Genomic DNA, 24,249 nt, shown 5'->3' on the forward strand with positions numbered 1-24,249 from the left:
TTTGGGGGGGGGGGGGGGGGGGAAACGAAACATCAGAAAATATTAAAATGAAAATTTAAAAATCTTTTGAAAAATATCTGACTAATTAATCTTACCGGGAAAGGATCTTTGTAATCCTGGTTAATATCCAGAGATGACGGAGGTTTTATCCTCCCTTCAGCCTCCAATACAGAGTCAGGGTTAGCCTCCGACCTCCCTCGAATCCAGGTATCATGCTCAGATTCTACCAAGTCGGTACGCGCTCGTGCTCGCGCATCATCTCCATCCCCGGCGTCCATACGCGCCTGACGACGGAATGGATGAGGGCGCGATGACAAGGAAGGAGAACGAGGAGTGCTGGATAATCGAGATGACGGAGAGCGATTGGTTGGGGAGCGTTTTGAGGGGGAGCGTATTGTTGGGGAGCGGTTTGAAGGGGAGGAGAGACCAGGGGAGCGGGATGAAGGGGAGCGCAAGCCTGGGGAGCGGATGGAAGGGGAGCGGATGGAGGGGGAACGGGTGGCAGGGGAGCGAGAAGAAGGAGATTCTGACACATCAAGTTCTGAAATTTACAAAAAATGTTTTTGGATTTTTAATTTTTAAATATCGTAACAACTATTTTATGGAGTTGTTTAAAGGGAACCGTTGCAATTCATTAATAGCTCAAAAAGTTGGATATCCCTTAAAAAACAACAGTTTAAATCATAATTTCAATGTTTTTAATTAGTAAATAATAACGAATGCAAATTAATGTTGTTAGTTTAATGCAAAAAAGGTGAGAATTTTAAATTTGCAGATCAACCTTTGGATTGCATTAGGTTTTTTTACAACCTCACTTCTTTTTATCTCTGACAAAACATTTCCCTCTATTTCATACTAGGGAGAAACTTTTTGAATAATACAAAACTTTTTTCGGATATATAAAAATTATTAAATTGATGGATATAGATGTATTACCTCCTAAAGATGATGAGTTGCCAACTGGGACTTCAATGTTATCATTCTCAGAATACCTAGAGCATATAGGTATATATATAGATCTCTTTTACCGAGAGTATCAAGGAATATAGAGCTCTCAGAGTACCTAAATTATGTAGAATAATCCCAGTGGGTCTCCCGAGTTCCCCAATCAAAAATTTGAGGTTCAAGGGTTCCTGAGTTATGATCAGAAAACAATCAGACAGACAGACAGACATATAGACAGAAAGCAAAGATTACAACTTTATTGATATAGATATAGAGTTCTCAGTATACCTAGAGTATATAGGTATATAGATATCTCAGAATACCTAGAGTATATAGGTATATAGATATCTCAGAATACCTAGTATATAGGTATATAGATATCTCAGAATACATAGAGTAAATAGGTATAATACCTAGAGTATATAGGTATATAGATATCTCAGAATACCTAGTATATAGGTATATAGATATCTCAGAATACATAGAGTAAATAGGTATCCGTATATATATATATATATATATATGTATATACGTTCTCCAAATTATATATTTAATTCATTTTAAAAAGAAAAACATTTTTGAAAGGCTTTTGCTTTTACTTTTTTTATTTATCCACTTTTTGTCAATGGCAAAATAATTTGTAAATATAAAATATTCATTTTCGTCTTTCAACATCAACATAATAGCAATAGTACTTACTACAGGTTTATTGATTAAAAATAATAAAAACTGTTAACAAATTCATTGGAAATAGTTTCCTTAATTTTAAATGAACCAGGTCGATTTGTTTAGTATTTTAAGTCTAAATTTAAGCAATACGTTTGTTTTTAAAGGATCTGTTGACGTGTTTTATTCTCAACTAGTTCTTTTCTATAGCTAGTGTGTTCTCTATAAATTTTTTTTGCATTCTTTTCCTTTGAAATATTTTTTGGGATTTTTTTATAAACCGGTACCTTATGATTCGAGATATTTTTGTTATACAATTTCTATGGAAATAAAATAATAAAATAGTTCCGTATAGATAAGTTTACCTATCCGCAGATACAGCTCTTCTATTGAATATTTCCATTCCTTTCTTTCTTCGGAATAATTTAGAAGAGACATTGTCCAGTGATCTCTGTCCAGGGAGTACATACTAATATTTATTCAAGGATACTGTACAGTGTACATGCTAATATTTATTCAAGGATACTGTACAGTGTACATACTAATATTTATACAAGGATACTGTACAGTGTAAATACTAATATTTATACAAGGATACTGTACAGTGCACATAATAATATTTATTCAAGGATACTGTACATTGTACATATTAATATACATACAAGGATACTGTGCAGTGTACATACTAATATTTATACAAGGATACTGTACAGTGTACATACTAATATTTATTCAAGGATACTGTACATTGTACATATTAATATACATACAAGGATACTGTGCAGTGTACATACTAATATTTATACAAGGATACTGTACAGTGCACATACTAATATTTCTACAAGGATACTGTACAGTGTACATACTAATATTTATACAAGGATACTGTACAGTGTACTTACTACTATTTTTGCAAGGATACTGTAAAGTGTTCATATCAATATTTATACAAGGATACTGTGCAGTGTACATACTAATATTTATACAAGCATACTGTAAAGTGTACATACTAATATTCATACAAGGATACTGTGCAGTGTACATACTAATATTTATACAAGGGTACTGTACAATCAGGTACAATGTATGTAATATATTTAAAGTAGACAATAATATTTAAATAAGCGTACTTAAAGTACACTTTAATATATAAATACAACCTATACAAACTCTGGATTACATATTTTTAGATTCCTCGAATAATATAACACAGATACCGGACCCATATAATTGCAGAGTAGAAGGACTACTGCTAGACTCAAGTTAGGATTTTAAAAAGTCCAATTAACATAAAACAGCAATTATTGCAGCTTTTTCACTTAGAAAGTTAATCTTTAAGCTCCTGGTAAACCTATTTACTTTATATAACATCAACACCACCATATAATTTATAAAATATCGTCTTTCTATTCCATAGTTTTATGGGTCCTACTGTACAATGTTTGTTTTCCCCTGTTAGTATATTCTCTGCATTATTTAGTAGAAGAAGAGAAAACGTACTTTTATTTAAAAAATTAATTTAAATGCTCCTCTGTAAGCTGAACACACACATTATCATAAAATGTTTTAAGTAAATGTTTTTTTTTAAATTATTACGTCGCTCATCTTCATCTCATGCGACTGAAGTAACCGGTGTTGCCCGTGGAATTTTAAAAACATTTTCGAAAAAATAATTAGAATTTTATTTTTCAAAAAATTCACCTCCAGAGTACTCATCGGTCTCCTCAGTTCAGCCATTTTTAAGATATATCGAACATAAATACAAATATATATCATATATATAATATATAAGACATTCGTAAATATGTTCCCTCTGGCTGGCCAAACGGTTGGCCCGAATGGGCTGAAATTTTTTTGTGCACACTCATGGGTGGCTTGGGGATGACATAGGCAAAAAAATCCAAATTTATTTTTCAACATCTTTTTTTGAATTTTTTATTTATTTTTTTTTCCACGGGCAATTATATATATATAATAGAAGCGAATTATACAGATTTTCTATTTAGTTTTGATGAAATATTCCGCTTTTCTTGGTTTCTTCATTTAGCTTGATTTAGTGAAATAAAAAATTTATAATAATCTTTTAAAAATCATTTTCTGAATTTCAAAATTCTAATAAATTTAATTAGAAATGTTTGATCTTTTAACATTTTACTGACTTTAATAAAAAAATGTCAATCTAACTAAAATAATCTCTGTATAACCAAATAATCTCTATATAACCAAAAAATCTCTGTATAACCAAATATCTCTATATAACCAAATATCTCTATATATCCATATAATCTCTATGTAACCAAATATCTCTATTTAACCAAATATCTCTATATAACCATTAATCTCTATATAACATAATATCTCTATACTATCAAATAATCTCTGCATAACCAAATAATCTCTGTTTTACAAAATAACTAAATAATCTGTATGTTACCATATAACCAATAACCAAATAATCTCTGTTTTACAAAATAACCAAATAATCTGTATGTTACCATATAACCAATAGCCAAATAATCTCTGTTTTACCAAATAACCAAATAATCTGTATGTTACAAAATAACCAGATAAACAAATAATCTCTGTTTTACCAAATAACTAATTAATCTGTATGTTACCATATAACTAATAACCAAATAATCTCTGTTTTACCAAATAACTAAATAATCTGTATGTTACCATATAACCAATAACCAAATAATCTCTGTTTTACCAAATAACTAAATAATCTGCATGTTACCATATAACTAATAACCAAATAATCTCTGTTTTGCCAAATAATCAAATAATCTGTGTTTTACCAAATAACCAAATAATCTGTGTGTTACCAAATAACCAAATAATCTGTGTTTTACCAAATAACCAAAAAATATGTGTTTTACCAAATAACCAAAAAATATGTGCGTTACCAAATAATCAAATAACCAAATAATAAATATTAGTTCCTTGGCTCGACTTCGGCAAAATTTACATCTTCCTGATTTCCTGGTTCCCTGACAACCATTTTCCTGCAGATATATACAGTGATAGGTGATAATATCAATACAATGAAGACGACTTTCGATTTCAATTTTGATTTATTTCAAGCTTTTAAAAACCATGGATACACATAAAAAATGAAAACAAAGAGAAACTTTAGATTAAAAAAGCTTCTCTTTAATTACTTGTACACTCGTAATTCGAAAAAAGCAATTGTAAACAATCAAAACTTAAATAAAATAGTCGTCTTCAATGTATTGATATGATCGCGTGACACTATAGTTTACATGCTGAACATACAGTGGGAGCCATAAAACTGTGGAATTGTAAAACGGCAATTAGACTATCCTCTTCCACTCTACAGTTTTATGGATCCAACTTTAAAAAATAGACGTAATTTGAAGTGACCAGAACTATTTAAAGAGTAGATTGTCCAGTCTAATAGTTTCATGATCCGTGCCCCGGTACAACACGTACTGTATATGTAGTCCGTCGTACTGTCCAGTCAAGCTACCCAATGTAAAGTCGACCCAGCAATTATAGATTGTCAAATTTATAATGGAACCCTTAAAAGCATGATCAAGTTAAAATTAGCTTTCCAAGATTTTAAGAACTAGTAATTTTTAACTGTGATTTCTCAACAAAAAATGACTAGCGCATTTCTTGCTTCAGATATTGAAGAGAAAATCAGAATGAAACATTTTGAAAGCGAATAAAACAAATCATTTTTTACTTTTATCAAAACAAAATGTCAAAAATCTTTGTTCCTGCAAGTTAAAAGGTGAAAGTTTATAAAGATTTATAAGGCATTGGAACAATCGAAAGATTTGTCTATTTTAAAACAACATTGAAAACTGTAAAGCATCAAATAGCATTTGCTGACATTTCTAATAATTTTGTAAATATTACCGCAAACTCGGAATTTTCACAAGAAAAAATATTCTGGCTTATTTTCTAAAACTGTAATTTTTATTTCCAGTATTTTATATTCTATAGACCATGTGACGGCAGTAATGATGGTCCAAATTACATTAATTTCTTTTAACCCTATTCCCGCTGGGGGGGGAGTCAATTTGACCCCCCCCCCGTAGTTTTTTTTACATAACTCAAAAAGTATTGGTCTGAGGCTGTTGAAATTTTCTGACTTTTCTTACATACCCAAAGCCCTCCCTTTAGGCCTAAAACCGGGCTTTAATACTAACTGCCTGAGTCCTCAGGCACACTGCCTGAATGACTGCTTTTGCCTGTAACAAACTAAATCTTTGTTTTGACCCACTTTCACTTATCAGATTTTGATAAAAATCAGGTTATTTAAAATTTTGCAAATATTTTTGCATATTTGAAATGGCATGGTCAAGGGCTTTTCAAAAATGTATAATTTGTCATTTTTTGGACAAAAACTGGATTTTGCGATAAAAAATTCCATTTTCGCAAATTTGCAAATTTTTTTGCAGATTATAAAAGTAGAGCACAAGAGCTTTCTAATGATGTATCATTTGTCATATTTGGACATAAAACATGGGATTTAGATGGGGGGGGGTCAAATTGACCCCCCCCCCCCAGCGTATCCTGGTTTTCAAGTACCCCAGCAGGGATAGGGTTAAAATATCAGGTTCAAAGGTCCTGGGGTATCTCTGAACTGAAGGCAAACAATAACTTAAAATAAACTCGACTGTTTTTGACATTTTGTAAAACGGTTCTCTTTATATAATAATTGTTGTACTTTGCAAGCAATTGGCAGGTGAAAGGATCAAATAATTTTGTTATTTAATTTGTTTTGAAAAAACTTATCTTTTCGAATTACCTCGGTATAAAATCCACAGAAACATGTTTTAGGAACTTCAACTGATAGATGTTCTGTCTGAAATGCTCCATGTGCATAATCAGCTGAATTGTTCAGTGTGCGATCAGCTGATTTCAAATCCGGGTTTTCCACAGGGATTTGTAATCCCCTCTCCACATGTTTGGGGAAATGTTGAGGATCCATGAGGTGTGTGTGATTAACTAAATCATATTTCGAATCAACGAAAAGATGTCAAAATCGACGCGAATTAAAAATATGCAATTATAAATGTCTTTTTTTGTGTAAAAACCTATATCTTTTAACAACCCTGAAAACCTTTTTTTTAGCATTAATATTAAATCAATAATCTTTTATTCTAAATGTTGTTACAGTTCATTTTCGAAAAATACTAAAAAGCTACCACCAGTTATATTAAATCTGAAGTAAACAATAAATATGTAACTTTCCTTTACTTTTTAATTTTTTGAATTATTCCCACAACCTCTGTTTTTGGACTTTTAAAAAATATTTTCTCTAAAAACACTTAATTTTTGTTTGTTTTGTTATATTTCATTAATAAAAAATTACTTTAATATATCATTTATACCAGTTACAAATAAAAAATTACTCAAACAATAGAAGATCGTAAACTAGAAAAAATTCCGAGCAGTAAAATCCGCGAAATTTTTAGTTTCAGATTAAGAAAAAATGGTGACTTGAAAAACTATGTTTACGAGTAAAATTGTTAAAACATAAAAAGGGCGCGAAGTGTCAATTAAAAGCATAGTTATAGAAATACATATATAATGCATCAAAATGAGAAATAAGTCTAAAATGCAGTCTGATAGATTTATAAATTTGACCTGTGTTCCCAATCTCATCATCCTGTTTGAGAAATTATCATTTATTGTAAAGTGCGAATAATGAGTGATGATCTGTTACCCTTTTACAAAGATGAGTTTTACCTTGTCAATCTCTCATAGTTGAAAAAGATGAAAGTTCCAATAAAATAAAGAAAAACGGGTTTAAAGAAATTGCAAAAAAAAGTTGTCCATTTTTTTAAGATAAAGAAATGTAGATGTATCTAAGCTATAAAGGCTTAAAAGGAAAAGACAGAAATAACTACCTGCATTTTCCAACTTCTATATCTTTGCAACCCAATCTTGTAGACCTTGGACATTTCAAACTATGAATTCTAATAGATCAAATAATCTAAGTTTGAAATATCAAAGGTTTACACCACCAGGTCGAGAAGATACAGGGATAAGAAAATTTGAGTTTGTGGCAAAGACTCAGTTCCTTTCAGGAAAGTTTGACCAAAACTTTGTTAAAAATTAATAATGGCATGCTTCAAGATAGATTTTTAGTTTTGGCATGCTTCAAGATAGATTTTTAGTTTTAGCATGCTTCAAGATTGATTTTTAGTTTTGGCACGCTTCAAGATAGATTTTTCGTTTTAGCATGTTTCAAGATAGATTTTTGGTTTTGGCATGCTTCAAAATAGATTTTTAGTGTTGGCATGCTTCAAGATAGATTTCTAGTTTTGGCATGCTTCAAGATAGATTTTTAGTTTTGGCATGCTTCAAGATAGATTTTTAGTTTTAGCATGCTTCAAGATAGATTTTTAGTTTTGGCATGTTTTAAGATACATTTTTAGTTTTAGCATGCTTCAAGATAGATTTTTAGTTTTGGCATGCTTCAAGATAGATTTTTAGTGTTGGCATGCTTCAAGATAGATTTTTAGTGTTGGCATGCTTCAAGATAGATTTTTAGTTTTGGCATGCTTCAAGATAGATTTTTAGTTTTGGCATGCTTCAAGATAGATTTTTAGTTTTAGCATGTTTCAAGATAGATTTTTAGTTTTAGCATGCTTCAAGATAGATTTTTAGTTTTGGCATGCTTCAAGATAGATTTTTAGTTTTGGCATGCTTCAAGATAGATTTTTAGTTTTAGCATGCTTCAAGATAGATTTTTAGTTTTGGCATGCTTCAAGATAGCTTTTTAGCTTTGGCATGCTTCAAGATAGATTTTTAGTTATTGCATGCTTCAAGATAGATTTTGAGTTTTGATCTATTTTTGCCAGGTTTTCGTAGATTTGTTTTGAGGACAACCTTTCGAAAAAATCTCCAAAAACATTTTTGTTGGATAAGTTGTAATATTCTTGAATATGTATTTTCTTAAAAGATCAACCATCCCTTTCTATGAAACATGCGTGGAGATAAGTTTCTTTAAATGATAATAGTTTCCTGTTGGTTGCGGAGGACATAGCAGCAGCAGCATCCATTTGGAAATAATTCTCTAAAATAAAATCTATTGTATTCGGAACAAGGAGTATTAAATACCATGGAGCAGAAGTCGAACTTTTCCGCATAATCATACGATTAATACATTTTTACGATTAATACTGGTAATGGTGGACATTGGTCACTAAAGTTTTATCCTTTTTGGTTTCAAAAGTACCGTTGTGAATCGGGCATTGAGGGTCACTTGGAATCACTCTTACAAGTAAATATAGGTAAAATATCCTACCTGTCTGTTGAGCAGGAGTGAATAGTTAATCCTGACAAGCATGCAAAAAATTTAATCCACAATTTTATAATTCAAAAATTGGTCGCCATCTTAGATAAAACAAACCTTATTCTCTTTCAGTTTTCTAAATTCATTCTGTTGGAAAACTGTCAGGAACTTGGTAAATTTATTGTAGAATTCTCTTCCAGATTTATTCAAGTTCAGATACAGATATAATTTTAAACAATCGTACAGTAGTGTCCAGAAAAAGGTGGAATTATTGTCGTCTTCTTTCTTTCTCTAATTCATAACATGTTGATATATTTTGTAATTTTTTAAATGATTAATTTTTCCAAATAGTTCTGTTCACTACTTAAAGATTATGTTCTAAAGCAACTAATTACAGCCATTAATTACCGAATTAATTACCGAATTAATTACCGTAAGTATTCACTGGGCCACTGTGGAATAAGAAGACGTACAAGAAACTCAAAATATGATTCTGAAAATTCCAATTAACATGAAACACAGGACTTGTGCAGTTTACACGCTAAACAGACATATTTTACATAATAAGTTGATTAATTCAAGCAATTATAAAACAACATTAAATACAAAGAATATTGCATTTGCATAAATGTTCATCGCTCAAATAATCTTTGAACTCACGGATTTTTATTTAAGAGCTGACTTTTATTAAATTAGCGTTAACACTATTTTAAGTATCTTTAAAAAGGATCCATTATATCTTTTTAAAGAATAATCAAAGATCAAATTAAAAAAACTTTTTAACTTTGATTTTCCCAATTAAAGTTTGATATTATTGATTGAAAGCACGTAAAACCAAACTAAATTACTCTTAAAACCGAAAAGATCAAAAATGATTTAAATTTCCAATAGGTGACCCGATAAATTTCCTACTCTCATACCTGTCCGTAAAACCTAAACCACAGAAGCTAAGAGGTCTCAAAATCGTCCTCGTAAGGTCGCATAAAGTTGACTTTCTACTTTTGTATATTTCTCAGTGTGATAATTTGCTTTGTTTAAAGGGAGTGTTTGCGAAAAATGAGAGGGGGTATAAAAAATTATCGAAAAATTATCGATGATGATTGCTACTAATCTTAATTCTTTCTGTTGCAACTTGCGTCTGTAAGGAGAAGTTTGTTAAAATTTGCCTTATAATTCAAAAATTTACTCAGAATTTTAGAATTTTTGCTTTATCATCCAATCCTTTAATTTATTTAGCATATTACATTACATACAATAAAAACAAACTAAGACTGTTTGATGTATTTTACTCTACCAAGTTTGCAAGGAAAAAACATAATAAGTATGCTTTTAAAAGATATCTTCTTCACAAAACAGAAAGAAATACTTGCAAAGGAGTTGAGTTTTTGTCACAAACTGAAATTGTCTAATGCTTATATCTTTGCAACATGATGGTGTAAACCTTTAATATTTGAAACTTAGATCACTTGAACTAACACAATTAAAATATCTAAATATCTAAGGTCTACGACATTGTGTTCTAAAGATATAAGGATTAGAAAATCAGAGTTTATGGCAACGACTCAATTCCTTTGTTTGCATAAAAAAACTTGTGCTAATTTAAAAATCCAATTATTCTGAATAAAAATAAAGAGGATTCAGTCGATTGAAGGTTAGTTTTGAGGAAAAGTAAATTTAAATCAGGTTGACTTTGATCCATTCCCCCTCCCCTTGGATTTAAGAAAATCAAATAAAACTGAAAACTTTTTAGTTTGACTTCTTTAACTAATCAAAGTCTTAAACAGTCATTAATTTTACAACTTCAACTTTTCCTGTCGAAGTTCAGACGTGATGTAGGGTAATAGAAGACAGAGGTTTTTAAAATTTAGAGAATTCCGATAACAAACAAATAGATCCATTATAGGTTTTAAAGGGAGTGACCGGCAATGTAGTGTAGTTGAACTGAGAATGTAGTATTATAGAGTAATTTTTTAAGATTCAGACCTATATCAGCCGTTTTTACGGTGAATATATTGAAAATGCACATAGATTGTCCATTTTGAAGGGATGATTTTGAGAATCTTTTTTTTAAAAAATATGATATGCACCGTAAAAACGTCTGATTGGTCTCAAATGAATCCTAAAAAATTTCTTTACAAAACTGCATTTTCAGTTCAAATACCATACATTGCCAGTCACTCATTTACTGAACTGAATCTTCATTTCTTAGCTGAAAACAATAAGCACTGGATAAAAAGGAATAATTAATGATTTGGCCAGCAAAAGCGTAATCTAATAATTTGATGCATTCCTGATGATATATCTTCTAACCCTCTAGATGGAGAGGACCCAGGAGCCCCGAGCTCATCAAACTGTTGCTGTAGAAAAGTTCTATTGCCTCCTGAAATATTATTCCCATCGTTCTTCTTGGTCAGTCCGCCACAGTTCCAAAAGGATAACGGAGAATGGACATTTGCACGTGATGGTGAGACTGAGGGAGACTTGAAGGGAGATCGACCAGGGGTGGGAGATAAAATAGGAGACTTATCCATTACGGGAGATTGGCTGTAGGGAAACATGAGCGAACAAGCTCCAGATAAGGAGGTGCGAGCAGGGGAGGTGGATGGGGTTCGTATTGGAGATATGGTTCCTTCACTTTTTCCTAATATATTTGATTGTGTAAAGATTGATGAATGGTAAGTATGAAAAAAAAGTAGTTTGAAACGTTTAACCCAAAACGAAAATAAGAGATTTTTTCAAGATATCTAAAGAACCCATTGGCCTTTTTGATAAAATTAATCAACATTTTCTTACCTGGAGACATTACTGATGTGGACAGCAATGTGGCAGTTTGACCAGAGAGACCTCTTGCTTGAAGATCAGGTTGCAATCTTTGAATATCTGATGTTTGATCAGATATATTCCACTCGTCTTTTTTTGTTTTGTTAAAGGGGAAACCTAAAATAATTAAAAGATATTTTATTATTGCTGATACCAGAGTTATATTCATGCTTGTTTACCTAAGGAAATAAAGAAGTACAGGGGTTGTGCGCATATTCTTATCATAACAATAAACATTTTAAGCAAATCTTGGAGTTTTTTTTAGGCTGAGGTTGAAAAAATGTGAACCTGATTGAACCCAGGCTTTAATGTCCAGTTTATTGGAAAAGATCATAAAGAGAATCAAGCCAAAGCAAAACTCGGTTAAAACAATCTGATTTGTTGCTTTAATTTTGACAGGTGCTTTAGAACCCTGGAAGGGTAAATTTGGTAAAACTGTAATATTTGCTCTTTTTCAATGGTTTCTATGGATTAAAGTATAAAATATTTTGTAAGATTTGTATATTTCCAAATCCAAGGAATTTATTATCTATATACTAACCGAAGAAACCGTGGAAAAAAATAATTTTTGAAAAAAAAAAATTTGAATTTTATTTAGACTAAAACACACCCCGCCACTCATAAGTGTCACAAAAAATGTCAGCCCAATCGGTCGAGCCGTTTGGATGGCTATACGCAACATATATATATATATATGAATGTCTTGTTTCATTATATAGATCTAATTATTCTGTTAGATGCCATCAGGGTTAAAGGTGTTAGTTGTAAACGGAAAACCAGGCATAACTAAAGATTGTGTGTGTATACAGAAGTTCAGATTAATCTCAACTCATCTTAAAAAATTTGGATCTCAGGAAAAATCAAGCTTTACAAAATTAGGGCTTTATTTTGAAAATTCTAGCCATATGGAAGATAGAAAAGACTAGTTTGTGGAATTACTATTTACTAATTGTAGTTTAAAGGGAGTGTTCGCGAAAAATGAAAGGGGGTATAGGCTTAATGCGATAAAAAAGCGCTTTTGATCACTACCAATCTTACTTCTATCTGTTGCGTCTATAAGGAGAAAATTGTTAAAAACGACTCACACCGAAGAACGCAGCGTCCATACAAATTCGGAAAGATGTAACATTCAACTCGGATCGTAAACAAATCAATTTAATTCCAAACAAATCATTCAGATATTACAAACAGTAGTCATCGATTATTTTTCGACGCATTCGTATATAGTTAATTAGGGTTTCCAATTTTTTTCGGATAGATTTGAATTGGACCATATACAGACCTTACAGAACCTTTCCTGAAGCTGTTACAAATTATAAACCATCACAAACTTCTGGGAATAAGAGACAGACAAATATACCTCCTAGATGCATCACAGACATAGAGAATAGAATATATAGAGAGGAATTAAAAGAATCTCTCGGTATGAATTTTGTCAGTCCCTTTCAGCCTGAAAGGGAGTTCAAAGTGTACAAATCATGTAAATGTTCACAAATTATTTGCAGTAGAGTACATTAATACAGTATGTTCCCTAGACTATTCATTTCAATTTCGAATTTTTTAAAGCTGTTAAATAAACTTTATAATGAATTAGGTGAATAAAAAACATCATTTGATTTATAGTTATAACGGAAAATCATAGTTTGTAAAGTGAAAGGCATAGAGTCTATGTGAAATGATCAATGGTCAATTATGAAACCAGCCTATTTCATAATTTGGGTTTCTTTTAACAATAATTTTAGATTTTCTATAAAATGATATTCCAGGGCCCAAATGGTTATATAGCATAAATATGTGAAGTACACATGCAGTATGGAAACAGTACAACAAAATGGCCGTTTTACACTTTTTTCTAGTAAATTCCCCTCTAATATATATTCTATTCTCTTTGATCACAGAACTGTGTGTGACCTGCTAAAAAAAGGAACGTCTTTTTTGGATCAATTTTAAATGGAAACATCATCCAGTAAACTTTTTTAAAATCTCACACAAAGCTTTGTTAGAATCATATAAAAATCAGTTAAGAAAGGTTCCATCGATAATTTCCATTTGTTGTCAGTGGTTTATTAGGAAATGTTATTAAAGGTCTTTACGGGTCCAAGTTGAACCGAAAAAAAATTGGAAACCATACTCAAGGGTTATTACCTAGATAATCCTGGTTACAGAATATTGTCTCTTCCATCTCTGAGCAAGTGACAATATTATCCAGTAAGCCAGAACAGTCTGATAGTCCAGTATCCTGCTGTATATATCCTGCTTCTCCTTGGTATACAGTAGCACTCTCACTAGTCCCTGATTCATGCTGAACCCAGCATCTCTGGAATACAATAAGCTTATTTTTTAAATTCACAATCCCGTAGATCAGGATTATGGAACCAGAGAAGAACTAGTCTTCTTTACCCTGTTTTTGGATTCTTAAACCATTATGTATTTAAATCTAGAAGCAATAAATTTACTTCTTAACACAGCCTCTCCATAAAATCCTCATCATGCTTTCCTACAGCTCTTTTCTCTTTACACAGCTACTTCCAAAGCTAAACAGTTACACAGTTTCTCCTTGAGTTCATCAGCTACACAGTTACTACTGACACTTATCAGCTAAACAGTTAGTCCTGTAGCTAATCAATTATACAGCTACTCCAAGAGCTAACAAAGTACCCAGCTACTTCTGGAACTGATGAGCTGAAAGTTAGGTACACAAGAAGCTAACAAGCTACTCAGTTACTTCAGAAGCTAAAATGCTACTCACCTACTCCTGAAGCTAACATGCTACTCAGCTACTACAGGAGCTAACATGCTACTCACCCACTCCTGGAGCTAACATCCTACTCAGCAACTACAAGGACACCAGTTCTCAGCAGGATAAATCAATGCCCCCCATGCCTTTACTAAAACTTATCTCTTTAAATGGCCGCTAGCCAGCCTTTCAGGTTGATCATGACATGGGAACAGGGCAGATAAGAAATTCTTGAACAGCTGCAGTTGTTATTGTTTCAAACTATTATTAGATTGTATTATCCGCCTTACATCCCATATTGCTTTGTTTTTGCATATTGATAGAAGCCTAAAAGTCATAATTAAACTTTTGATAATATTTGCAGTACTTTTTATTTTAGTGGTAATTTATTTGTAATATTTTTTTGAACAAAAATGTTGTTACTTTGATTTGGCCTCTTTAAAAATTCATCAAATTTCTGAGCACTTAAGGGGGCTGATGTTGAAATTTCAAGCCATCCGGTCCATTTAAAGAGACAACATGCCAAGTTTACTGTGGTACCCATCGTCTTACTAATAATATGGAAAACATTTATTAACGTATACTCTCTAACAATTTATTTTTTTCTTGCTGAAGCAGAAATGGGAACGGTACTTTGCAGAGAAACCACAATTGTTTAACTAATAAGAGAAGAATGCAGAGCTTTGGGAGTATCATTTGAATTAAACATGCTATTTCTTAATCACTTGAAATAACTTCCCTTTTCTTCACTTTATTGATAAAATGTAGTTACTGAAATGTTTATTTATTTGGCCTTAAAAACTTTACAGACTGCCTATATGTGATTAATTGATTTACAGACTGCCTTTATGTGATTAATTGATTTACAGACTGCCTTTATGTGATTAATTGATTTACAGACTGCCTATATGTGATTCATTGATTTACAGACTGCCTATATGTGATTAATTGATTTACAGACTGCCTATATGTGATTAATTGATTTACCTTTGAAGTATCTGTGCAGCAGTGTGAGTAAGTTGAACCTCCCCAGCTCCGCTCATCACCCGGATTCGGCTCAGAAGGTCTATCCAAATATTATCCAACCCAACCAATATTATCCAACCCAACCAATATTATCCAACCCAACCAATATTATCCAATTTGATAGAATATTTATTTTACTCTATAAATACTCAGTATTCAGATGTATTTAGGCAGCTTTTATAAAGTATTCATTTTACTTTTACGCAGCTTTTGACAACTAAAAAGATTTGTTTAGATAAAATATAAGAATATTTCATTGAATCAGCGGCTACTCTACTCCAGAGTCTGGGGAAAATCATCAGCATTGGATACTATTGGAGACCCCCATAATCTCTTATTATCCTTTATCAGTAAACTGTCCTGAGTGTACCCTAAGGCTAATATACACGGACAGGTTGCTTTGATCCAGAGATGTTAAAATTGAGTTTTGTTTATATTTCTCCCGGAGGCCAAAATTTATGAGAATATGTCGTTGAACGCAACTCCTGAGCTTCCTTTTTGGGGTTTAAACATTAATGTAGATTTTGATATAAGAAATAGAGAAAATTGAGAATTTACAACAAAAATAACACAATAAAATAATTTTTCGTACCAGAAATATTGATAGCTACTAAACTGCCTGACCTCATTTATTAAATAGGATTTCCGATGCTGGATTTCATGACCATACTCTGTTTTAAGTTTCGGGCTTTTATAGGCCTGGGCACTTTCAGACTTTTCAAGCATTTTGTTAACGGTTAGTTAAAATCGTTAAGAAAATTTCGGGTAGCAATTCTTTATTTAGCAAAGATTTGGGCATTCTGTTTATCAACTCTAAACCATTTGTTAACTATATTCTGTTCCTTAACTCTATTCCGTTTGTTAACTCTATTCCGTTTGTTAACTCTATTCCGTTTGATAACTCTATTCCGTTTGTTAACTCTATTAGCTAACTATATTCCGTTTGTTAACTCTATTCCGTTTGTTAACTCTATTCCGTTGTTAACTCTATTAGTTAACTCTATTCCGTTTGTTAACTATATTCCGTTTGTTAACCATATTCCGTTCCTTAACTCTATTCCGTTCCTTAACTCTATTCCGTTTGTTAACTCTATTCTGGTAGTTAACTCTATTCCGTTTGTTAACTATATTCCGTTCCTTAACTCTATTCAGTTTGTTAACTCCATTCCAGTAGTTAACTCTATTCCGTTTGTTAACAATATTCCGTTCGTTAACTCTATTCCGTTCGTTAACTCTATTCCGTTTGTTAACTCTATTCCGGTAGTTAACTCTCTTTTGTTTGTTAACTATATTCCGTTCCTTAACTCTATTCAGTTCGTTAACTCTATTCCGTTTGTTAACTCTATTCCGGTAGTTAACTCTAATCCGTTTGTTGACTCTATTCCGTTTGTTAACTCTATTCCGTTTGTTAACTCTTTTAGTTAACTCTATTCCGTTTGTAAACTATATTCCGTTTGTTAACTATATTCCGTTCCTTAACTCTATTCCGTTCCTTAACTCTATTCTGTTTATTAACTCTATTCCGTTTGTTAACTCTATGTTAACTCTATTCCGTTTGTTAACTATATTCCGTTCCTTAACTCTATTCCGTGTGTTAACTATATTACGTTCCTTAACTCTATTCCGTTCGTTAACTTTATTCCGTTTGTTAACTCTATTCCGTTCGTTAACTCTATTCCGTTTGTTAACTCTATTCCGGTAGTTAACTCTATTCCGTTTGTTAACAATATTCCGTTCCTTAACTTTATTCTGTTCGTTAACTCTATTCCGTTCGTTAACTCTAATCCGTTTGTTAACTCTCTTCTGTTTGCTAATTCTATTCCGTTAATTAACTCTTGTTTCTGTTCTTTGAAAAGTGTCCGTTTATTAATTTTCAAAAACTTCCCGTTTGCTAACAGAACACTGCCCAGCCCTAATCCCAGAAACAGGTGCTTACTTATTTTGTAAATAATTCTACCGTGGTACCTGGAATCGTCTCTGGTAGTTAGTATATGTTGTATGTAATAAGAAATAAATTATCCGCCCCACTGCATAATTTTCGTTTATTAATCTTATTTAGTATTTAATCTCATTAACTGGGAGATACAAAAGTACAAGAGCTGCAGATAGTATTGCTTGAAACATGCACAATAGAAATACAGTTACTAGTAGGGTCTGCTCTGTCGTATTCCTATTGGACGTTTATTATAATTTGTCAAGGGAGCAAGGCAGTGTCCATGAGAAATAAAGATTTGATAATTTGCAGACTGCAATGTTATTCCAATTTCATATACAGTAATTTTCTCGAAGCATGTTTGTTGTTTAATACAGAGTTTTGGGAAAAGAAATCTATTTAGAATGTCTTTTGGAGTGCAATTTTTTTTGCACAAATATTGGATGTTTTTTTTAATTTTGTTTTGGGCGCTTCATTTGAAATTTTGTACAAAAATGTAATGTAATATATAGAATATATATAATACAGATATTGGTTAAAGCATTACGACGCGACGCTTTGAGAAATGAGAAGATCAACTTTAAACAGAGTCGAGAATATTATATAAAGAGAAATTTAGTCAAAACAAAAGGTATAAAAATTTGCTAACATTTACAGGAAATAAACATTTTGAACAGGAGTTCAGGTTCTAAGGGAAACCGAGGGAAACTCTTATCATTCCTCTGTATAGAATTCTCTACCCTTATGGTCCTTTTTTATATTGAAGTATCTACAAGCTGTCAATATATGCACAAAACACTGTACTGAAAGTTTCTCTGCATTTTTTAAATAATCATTTAATATCAATCATGTACAATGTACATTGTACTTACAATTGTTTTTTAAGTTATTCTAAATTGTATGTCACGAAAAATTCAATTTTGAACAATGATGTAGTTCTACGATGCATTGGGCAATAAACTATATTGATCAGATAATATCATTTTTAGTTTAAAGGAAATCTAAGCGAAATTCAACAATACCAATAGTCAATTCACAAAGCTAGGGACCCTTAAAAGCTTTGTCCTATTAAGTATGAATTATATATGAATGTTTATAATTTTGAAAACTGATTATTTTCAATTGTGCTTTTTCTACAGAAGTGCCTTACTCACATCTACTGCGGGAAAACACAATTTCCACATTTTTGATCCGATAAAGGTTTATAGGGTAACGTCGCGAATCGGGGATTGCCATCTTCGCATGGAGGTTCACTTCAAATTAAGTTAACATTCCCTTTAAGATTCCCTTCAATTACGTGTAGACAATTCATTTTTGGTATTTCCAGAATTGGATTGATCCGGAAACTTTTATAACTTCTAACCTTGCTTGCATGATTGATAACTTCAGACGGTTGAGAAACTTTATAAAACTTGCCTTCCCCTTGCTTTCCATCAATTCACGGAAATAAAAAAGAATAATATTTCTCAAGAATCAATTGACCAAAACGTTATTTTGTAAAACAATTTCTTATTCAAACAAAAACAAAATACAGTATTTGAGTTTAGTTTAGTAAAGCATTATTTCAGAGGAAGTTCAGATTATTTAAACTACAAAAAGTTTTTACGTAGATTTTATTGTTCTATTAAAAGGACTGTCGATAAAATTTCAAGTAACCCTCCCTTTAAACACTTTTATCTTGTATAAAGAAAAATATTTCGTTTTTGTAGTTTGATAACAACGTATCTGATAATTAACTCCATTGTTTGTAAAGAAGAAATCCTCAAGTCATTATTTAAAAATGATCTTTTTTCAACTTTGAAAAGACAGAGCTTTGAAGGGTTCCTAGTTGTGAATAGTGCATGCCACTCAATAAATATAGAGAGTTACTTAAAGTTAGAGATAGAAACTTTTAGTTAAGCTTAGAGATAGAAACTTTTAGTTTATCTTAGAGATAGAAACTTTTAGTTAATCTTAGAGATAGAAACTTTTAGTTTAGCTTAGAGATAGAAACTTTTAGTTAAGCTTAGAGATAGAAACTTTTAGTTTATCTTAGAGATAGAAACTTTTAGTTTAGCTTAGAGATAGAAGCTTTAGGTTTATCTTAGAGATAGAAACTTTTAGTTTAGCTTAGAGATAGAAACTTTTAGTTTAGCTTAGAGATAGAAANTCTGCTATATAAACCATATCCTCCTCACCTTACATCTATTCACTCTGCTATATAAACCATATCCTCCTCACCTTACATCTATTCACTCTGCTATATAAACCATATCCTCCTCACCTTACATCTATTCACTCTGCTATATAAACCATATCCTCCTCACCTTACATCTATTCACTCTGCTATATAAACCATATCCTCCTCACCTTACATCTATTCACTCTGCTATATAAACCATATCCTCCTCACCTTACATCTATTCACTCTGCTATATAAACCATATCCTCCTCACCTTACATCTATTCACTATAAACCCTATTTAGTGGAGAAAGTGTAGTGTGCAACTTGTAAGGAGAACTTTGAGAGAGAAAGAATTAATATTTTATACTTTGCCGCTTATATCTATCTTTCTATCTCTCATCTCCATGACACCATAAATATAATTATTATTTTTATTTTAAATCAAATTAAGAAAAATTCCAGATTCCAAGTGTTAACTTTGACAGAAACTTTTATTATTTTTTCTAAACTGTTAAATTGTCCTTTGTGGTTTTCCTTTTACAATTTTGTAAACCGGGCATGCTACGAGAGATCACTTGAAATTACAGTTCCTTTATAAGTTAAACAACTAGCAAATAAAACATGATCCTGGCTTAGTTTAATCTCAAATTTAGCAGAAAATTCAGAATTTTAAAGAAGAAATCGATATTGGAGGTTTCAAAGAAATACATTATAACCATTTTCTTAAATTTTTGTAAGAATATTTTTAAAAATGTATCCGATTACCTTTAAAAGCATAACATGACGTCTTTTATTTTAAACTATAGTGAGAGCTGTCTGAAGTATAATAAAACAAGCTTAAGAAATATTTTATTGTAAAGTGCGGAATATAACGCAAATTCAGATTAAACAAACAAATTTTATTTAAGTATATAAGTTTTATAAACCTTAATTGCATCAAGTTGGTAAAAGTTTAAAATTAAATGAAGAGAGTTTTTACTAAAATTAAAGGAGGGTAGATCGAAGGAACCATTAAATTATGGATTTTGCGCTAATTGTAACTAGTCAGATTTATATCAAAGTTTTATGTACAAACAATGGTCAGTTGGACTACAATGTAATGAACATTTTCCCATCCCACTTTAATAAGAAAATTTCAAAACAAAACAAAAGTGATATTACTATAAAAATTCTCTATAGTTTCGGAATAAGTAAATATTTCCATTTACTGATAGCGCCGATTGAAGGATTCATAACTCTGATTGGATAATGAGATAGATAGAAAGATAGATGTTACCGCCATACTATTTCTATTGGTTCAGAATAGACATCAAACACATGACTGAACCATGATTGTATCAGACGCTAATGGACTCGGCATACAGGAGTGAAAAACTTATGTACAATTTACAATGTAAGCTAGCATGATCCGGTGGTATCAGTTGTCTGTAAGAAATTATGCATTAACTATTAATATAACCTGCTTCGAGGAAGGCAAGAGTTTGGACTCTTTAAAATTGTCTTTTTTCCAGGTTTTAGTTCCATGCTTGCTTTTGTTTTTCCAACCATGCTGAAATACAAAATAAGGTTTAGGTTGGGAATAGTTTTTTGTTCCGTTGTAAATGTTAAAATGTTGTATCTAACTTAAATCCTCCTCTATATAGGCGAAAAAAGAAAACTGACCTAGGATTATGATATCTAGAAAACTGACCTAGGATTATGATATCTAGAAAACTGACCTAGGATTATGATATCTAGAAAACTGACCTAGAATTATGATATCTAAGCTTGGATACATCTTGGACTTTCAGTCCTTGAGCATACTCTCTTTCATCTGCTAGATAAGGTTCATAGGCACCCTCCGACCTTTGCTTCTTCATTCTTCGTTCCCCAACCCCTTTCGGAACAGTCGGCTCAGCGCTATCCCGTTGGCAGCTTTTAGACTTCTTCAGTCTAGCACCCGTTGGTCTAGACAACGTTGTCGAAGAACCCAGCTCAGGGTTTAAAAGACCTCCTGCAGAGGGTCGAGGGGTAAAGGCGTAATCATATTGTCTTGGTTTGTCGGTTGCTTGATTATCCCGGGATATGAGGTCTAGTAGGCCGCGACAGGAGTCGGATAAGGATTGACCGGTGTGAACCGGATCTCGGTGTGTGCTCGGGTCCAACGGAGATGGGTCCAGGAGACTCCGCCCGACCGATAACAGGTTTTCAGCTTGCTCCAGCTCACGCTGAGTTCTGATCCAAACCAAAAAATTGTTACAAGCTGACTGTTTTGGTTGTTTTTCATATTTTGGGGATTTGGGGACGGATAGCTGTTATAAATTTCACATCCTAATTACAAAATTTTACCACTTTTTAAAAACAATTTTACAAAATACGCATTTTATTAATTTTCAAATCTAAAATCTTAAAAGAATATTTTGATTTCCTATGATGTTGTCTCGCAGGTTTGCATCTTGTTCCAGTATGTTTTCCATCCTTTTGCAGGAAAAAAAAATAACATGAGATGAAATTAATTGGTAAATTCTCACTATTTATGCTTAGCTTGGTATAATGTCTTTTATTGTTTTATTCATGCTGGAAGTTAGAAGAGAGTTGTGACAAAAGAATTGAACAATTGTGTTTAGGTCTTAGTCAGAGAGGGTAAAGGACGAAAGATGTGAGTAGGTATGGGCATCATTTTCATTGGTCTAGTTTTAAACATTCAAAATTGCTGGTGTTTTGAAATTATACTTTTTATTTATTCCCATTTGTTACTTAAACGAATTTAGATGTTTTACAGATTGTAAATTCCAGTTTTCTAAAGTTTCTTCTTTACATTATGCAAAAAAAATTATCTGAACAAAGATTTTGAAGGGAGTGGTTGCGAAAAAAAGAAAGACAGTATAGACTTACGACGAAAATAAAAGCGCTTTTGATTGCTATTAATATTACTTCTATATGTTGCGTCTGTTAGAAGAAAATTGTTAAAAACTACTGATGCTGAATTACGTAGCATCTCAAATCAAGAAAGTTGCAATCCACGACTGGAGTCGTAAAAAAATCAATTCAGTTTCAGACAAATCATTCAGATACTACAACCTCATCGATTATTTTTCGCCACATTTGTATATAGTTAATTTTTCATAATATTTGTTACTTCTTTTATATACAATGCCCTTGAAACTACGATTTATTCCCGCTAGGTGTCTCTGCCACGTGGACACATTAAGAGCATCGAGAGCAGAGACACCTGGCGAACAAACTAATAGGCGTTTAAGTGCATTCTAAATCTAAAAACAAATACAAAATATCATGAAATATCAACTAAATGCGAATGCATCGAAAAATAATCGATGACTATAGGTTGTAATATCTAAATGGTTTGTTTGATATGAAATTGATTTATTTTACGATCCTAGTCGTGGATTGCAATATTCCCAATTTTGGGGTTGCTAAGTTATTCTGTACAAGTCGTTTTTAACAATTAACTAGGCAATCCAGCCCTTTAGGACAAGGTTATATTAACTAGGCAATCCTACCCTTTAGGACGAGGTTATATTAACTAGGCAATCCTACCCTTTAGGACAAGGTTATCTTAACTAGGCAATCTTACCCTTTAGGACAAGGTTATATTAACTAGGCAATCCTGCCCTCTAGGACAAGGTTATATTAACTAGGCAATCCTACCCTTTAGGATAAGGTTAATTAACTAGGCAATCCTACCCTTTAGGACAAGGTTATAGTTATATTAACTACGCAATCCTACCCTTTAGGACAAGGTTATATTAACTAGGCAATCCAACCCTTTAGGACAAGGTTATATTAACTAGGCAATCCTACCCTTTAGGACAAGGTTATATTAACTAGGCAATCCTACCCTTTAGGACAAGGTTATATTAACTAGGCAATCCTACCCTTTAGGACAAGGTTATATTAACTAGGCAATCCTACCCTTTAGGACAAGGTTATATTAACTAGGCAATCCTACCCNAAAGTGCCCACTTCGGATATCGAGATCAAACGTTACAAGGTTATATTAACTAGGCAATCCTACCCTTTAGGACAAGGTTAATTAACTAGGCAATCTTACCCTTTAGGACAAGGTTATATTAACTAGGCAATCCTACCTTTTAGGACAAGGTTAATTAACTAGGCAATCTTATTTTAGGTTTCATCAACTTAATTTAGCTTTTATCCCCTTTCTTATGTGGTTTTATTATTAAGATCAAGAAATGTATATTCGACATTTTATCATATTTTATCTTTTAAGTCAGTATTTTAGATAATTGCGCTTTAAAATTATCAATTTTTACATAAAAAAACATGGCGATAAAAAATCAGACAAAGATTTAATAGGAACCGTTGTGAATTGGACTTGAAACTTACGTCGTCAGTCACTTTTAGAAGGGATAATACAGAATGCAGTAGAAGGAATAGATATATATAAATCTGTCATCTAGAGTAATTAGAAGGGATAATACAGAATACAGTAGGAGGAATAGAGATATATAAATCTGCCATCTAGAGTAATTAGAAGGGATAATAAAGAATACAGTAGGAGGAATAGAGATATATAAATCTGCCATCTAGAGTAATTAGAAGGGATAATACAGAATACAGTAGGAGGAATAGAGATATATTAATCTGCCATCTAGAGTAATTAGAAGGGATAATATAGAATACAGTAAAAGGAATAGAGAAATATAAATCTGCCATCT

The 24,249-nt window shown here is 32.0% G+C and overlaps 2 protein-coding genes across 2 annotated transcripts in view; both read right to left on the minus strand.

The window, feature by feature from the left end:
• Positions 1-2,071, minus strand: part of LOC111701933 (neurofilament medium polypeptide) — a 3,429-nt gene extending 1,358 nt beyond the window's left edge. Inside the window, exons 1-3 of the mRNA XM_023473411.1 lie at positions 1,977-2,071; positions 937-992; positions 96-541 (exon numbers count right to left, since the gene is read on the minus strand). Coding sequence (XP_023329179.1) covers positions 96-541; positions 937-992; positions 1,977-2,014 — 540 coding nt within the window. The 5' untranslated portion in view covers positions 2,015-2,071. The remainder of the gene's footprint in view (positions 1-95; positions 542-936; positions 993-1,976) is intronic.
• A 716-nt stretch (positions 2,072-2,787) lies between these two features.
• The window catches only part of LOC111701934 (uncharacterized), a 31,830-nt gene continuing 10,368 nt past the window's right edge, over positions 2,788-24,249 (minus strand). The window contains exons 4-16 of the mRNA XM_023473412.1: positions 21,978-22,027; positions 21,317-21,784; positions 21,030-21,119; positions 15,435-15,513; positions 13,856-14,027; positions 11,684-11,827; positions 11,181-11,531; positions 8,903-8,933; positions 8,620-8,671; positions 7,237-7,258; positions 6,395-6,594; positions 4,537-4,619; positions 2,788-2,863 (exon numbers count right to left, since the gene is read on the minus strand). Coding sequence (XP_023329180.1) covers positions 2,788-2,863; positions 4,537-4,619; positions 6,395-6,594; positions 7,237-7,258; positions 8,620-8,671; positions 8,903-8,933; positions 11,181-11,531; positions 11,684-11,827; positions 13,856-14,027; positions 15,435-15,513; positions 21,030-21,119; positions 21,317-21,784; positions 21,978-22,027 — 1,818 coding nt within the window. The remainder of the gene's footprint in view (positions 2,864-4,536; positions 4,620-6,394; positions 6,595-7,236; positions 7,259-8,619; positions 8,672-8,902; positions 8,934-11,180; positions 11,532-11,683; positions 11,828-13,855; positions 14,028-15,434; positions 15,514-21,029; positions 21,120-21,316; positions 21,785-21,977; positions 22,028-24,249) is intronic.

The sequence above is a fragment of the Eurytemora carolleeae genome, unplaced genomic scaffold, assembly GCF_000591075.1.
Source record: "Eurytemora carolleeae unplaced genomic scaffold, Eaff_2.0 scaffold289, whole genome shotgun sequence".
Taxonomy (NCBI): domain Eukaryota; kingdom Metazoa; phylum Arthropoda; class Copepoda; order Calanoida; family Temoridae; genus Eurytemora; species Eurytemora carolleeae.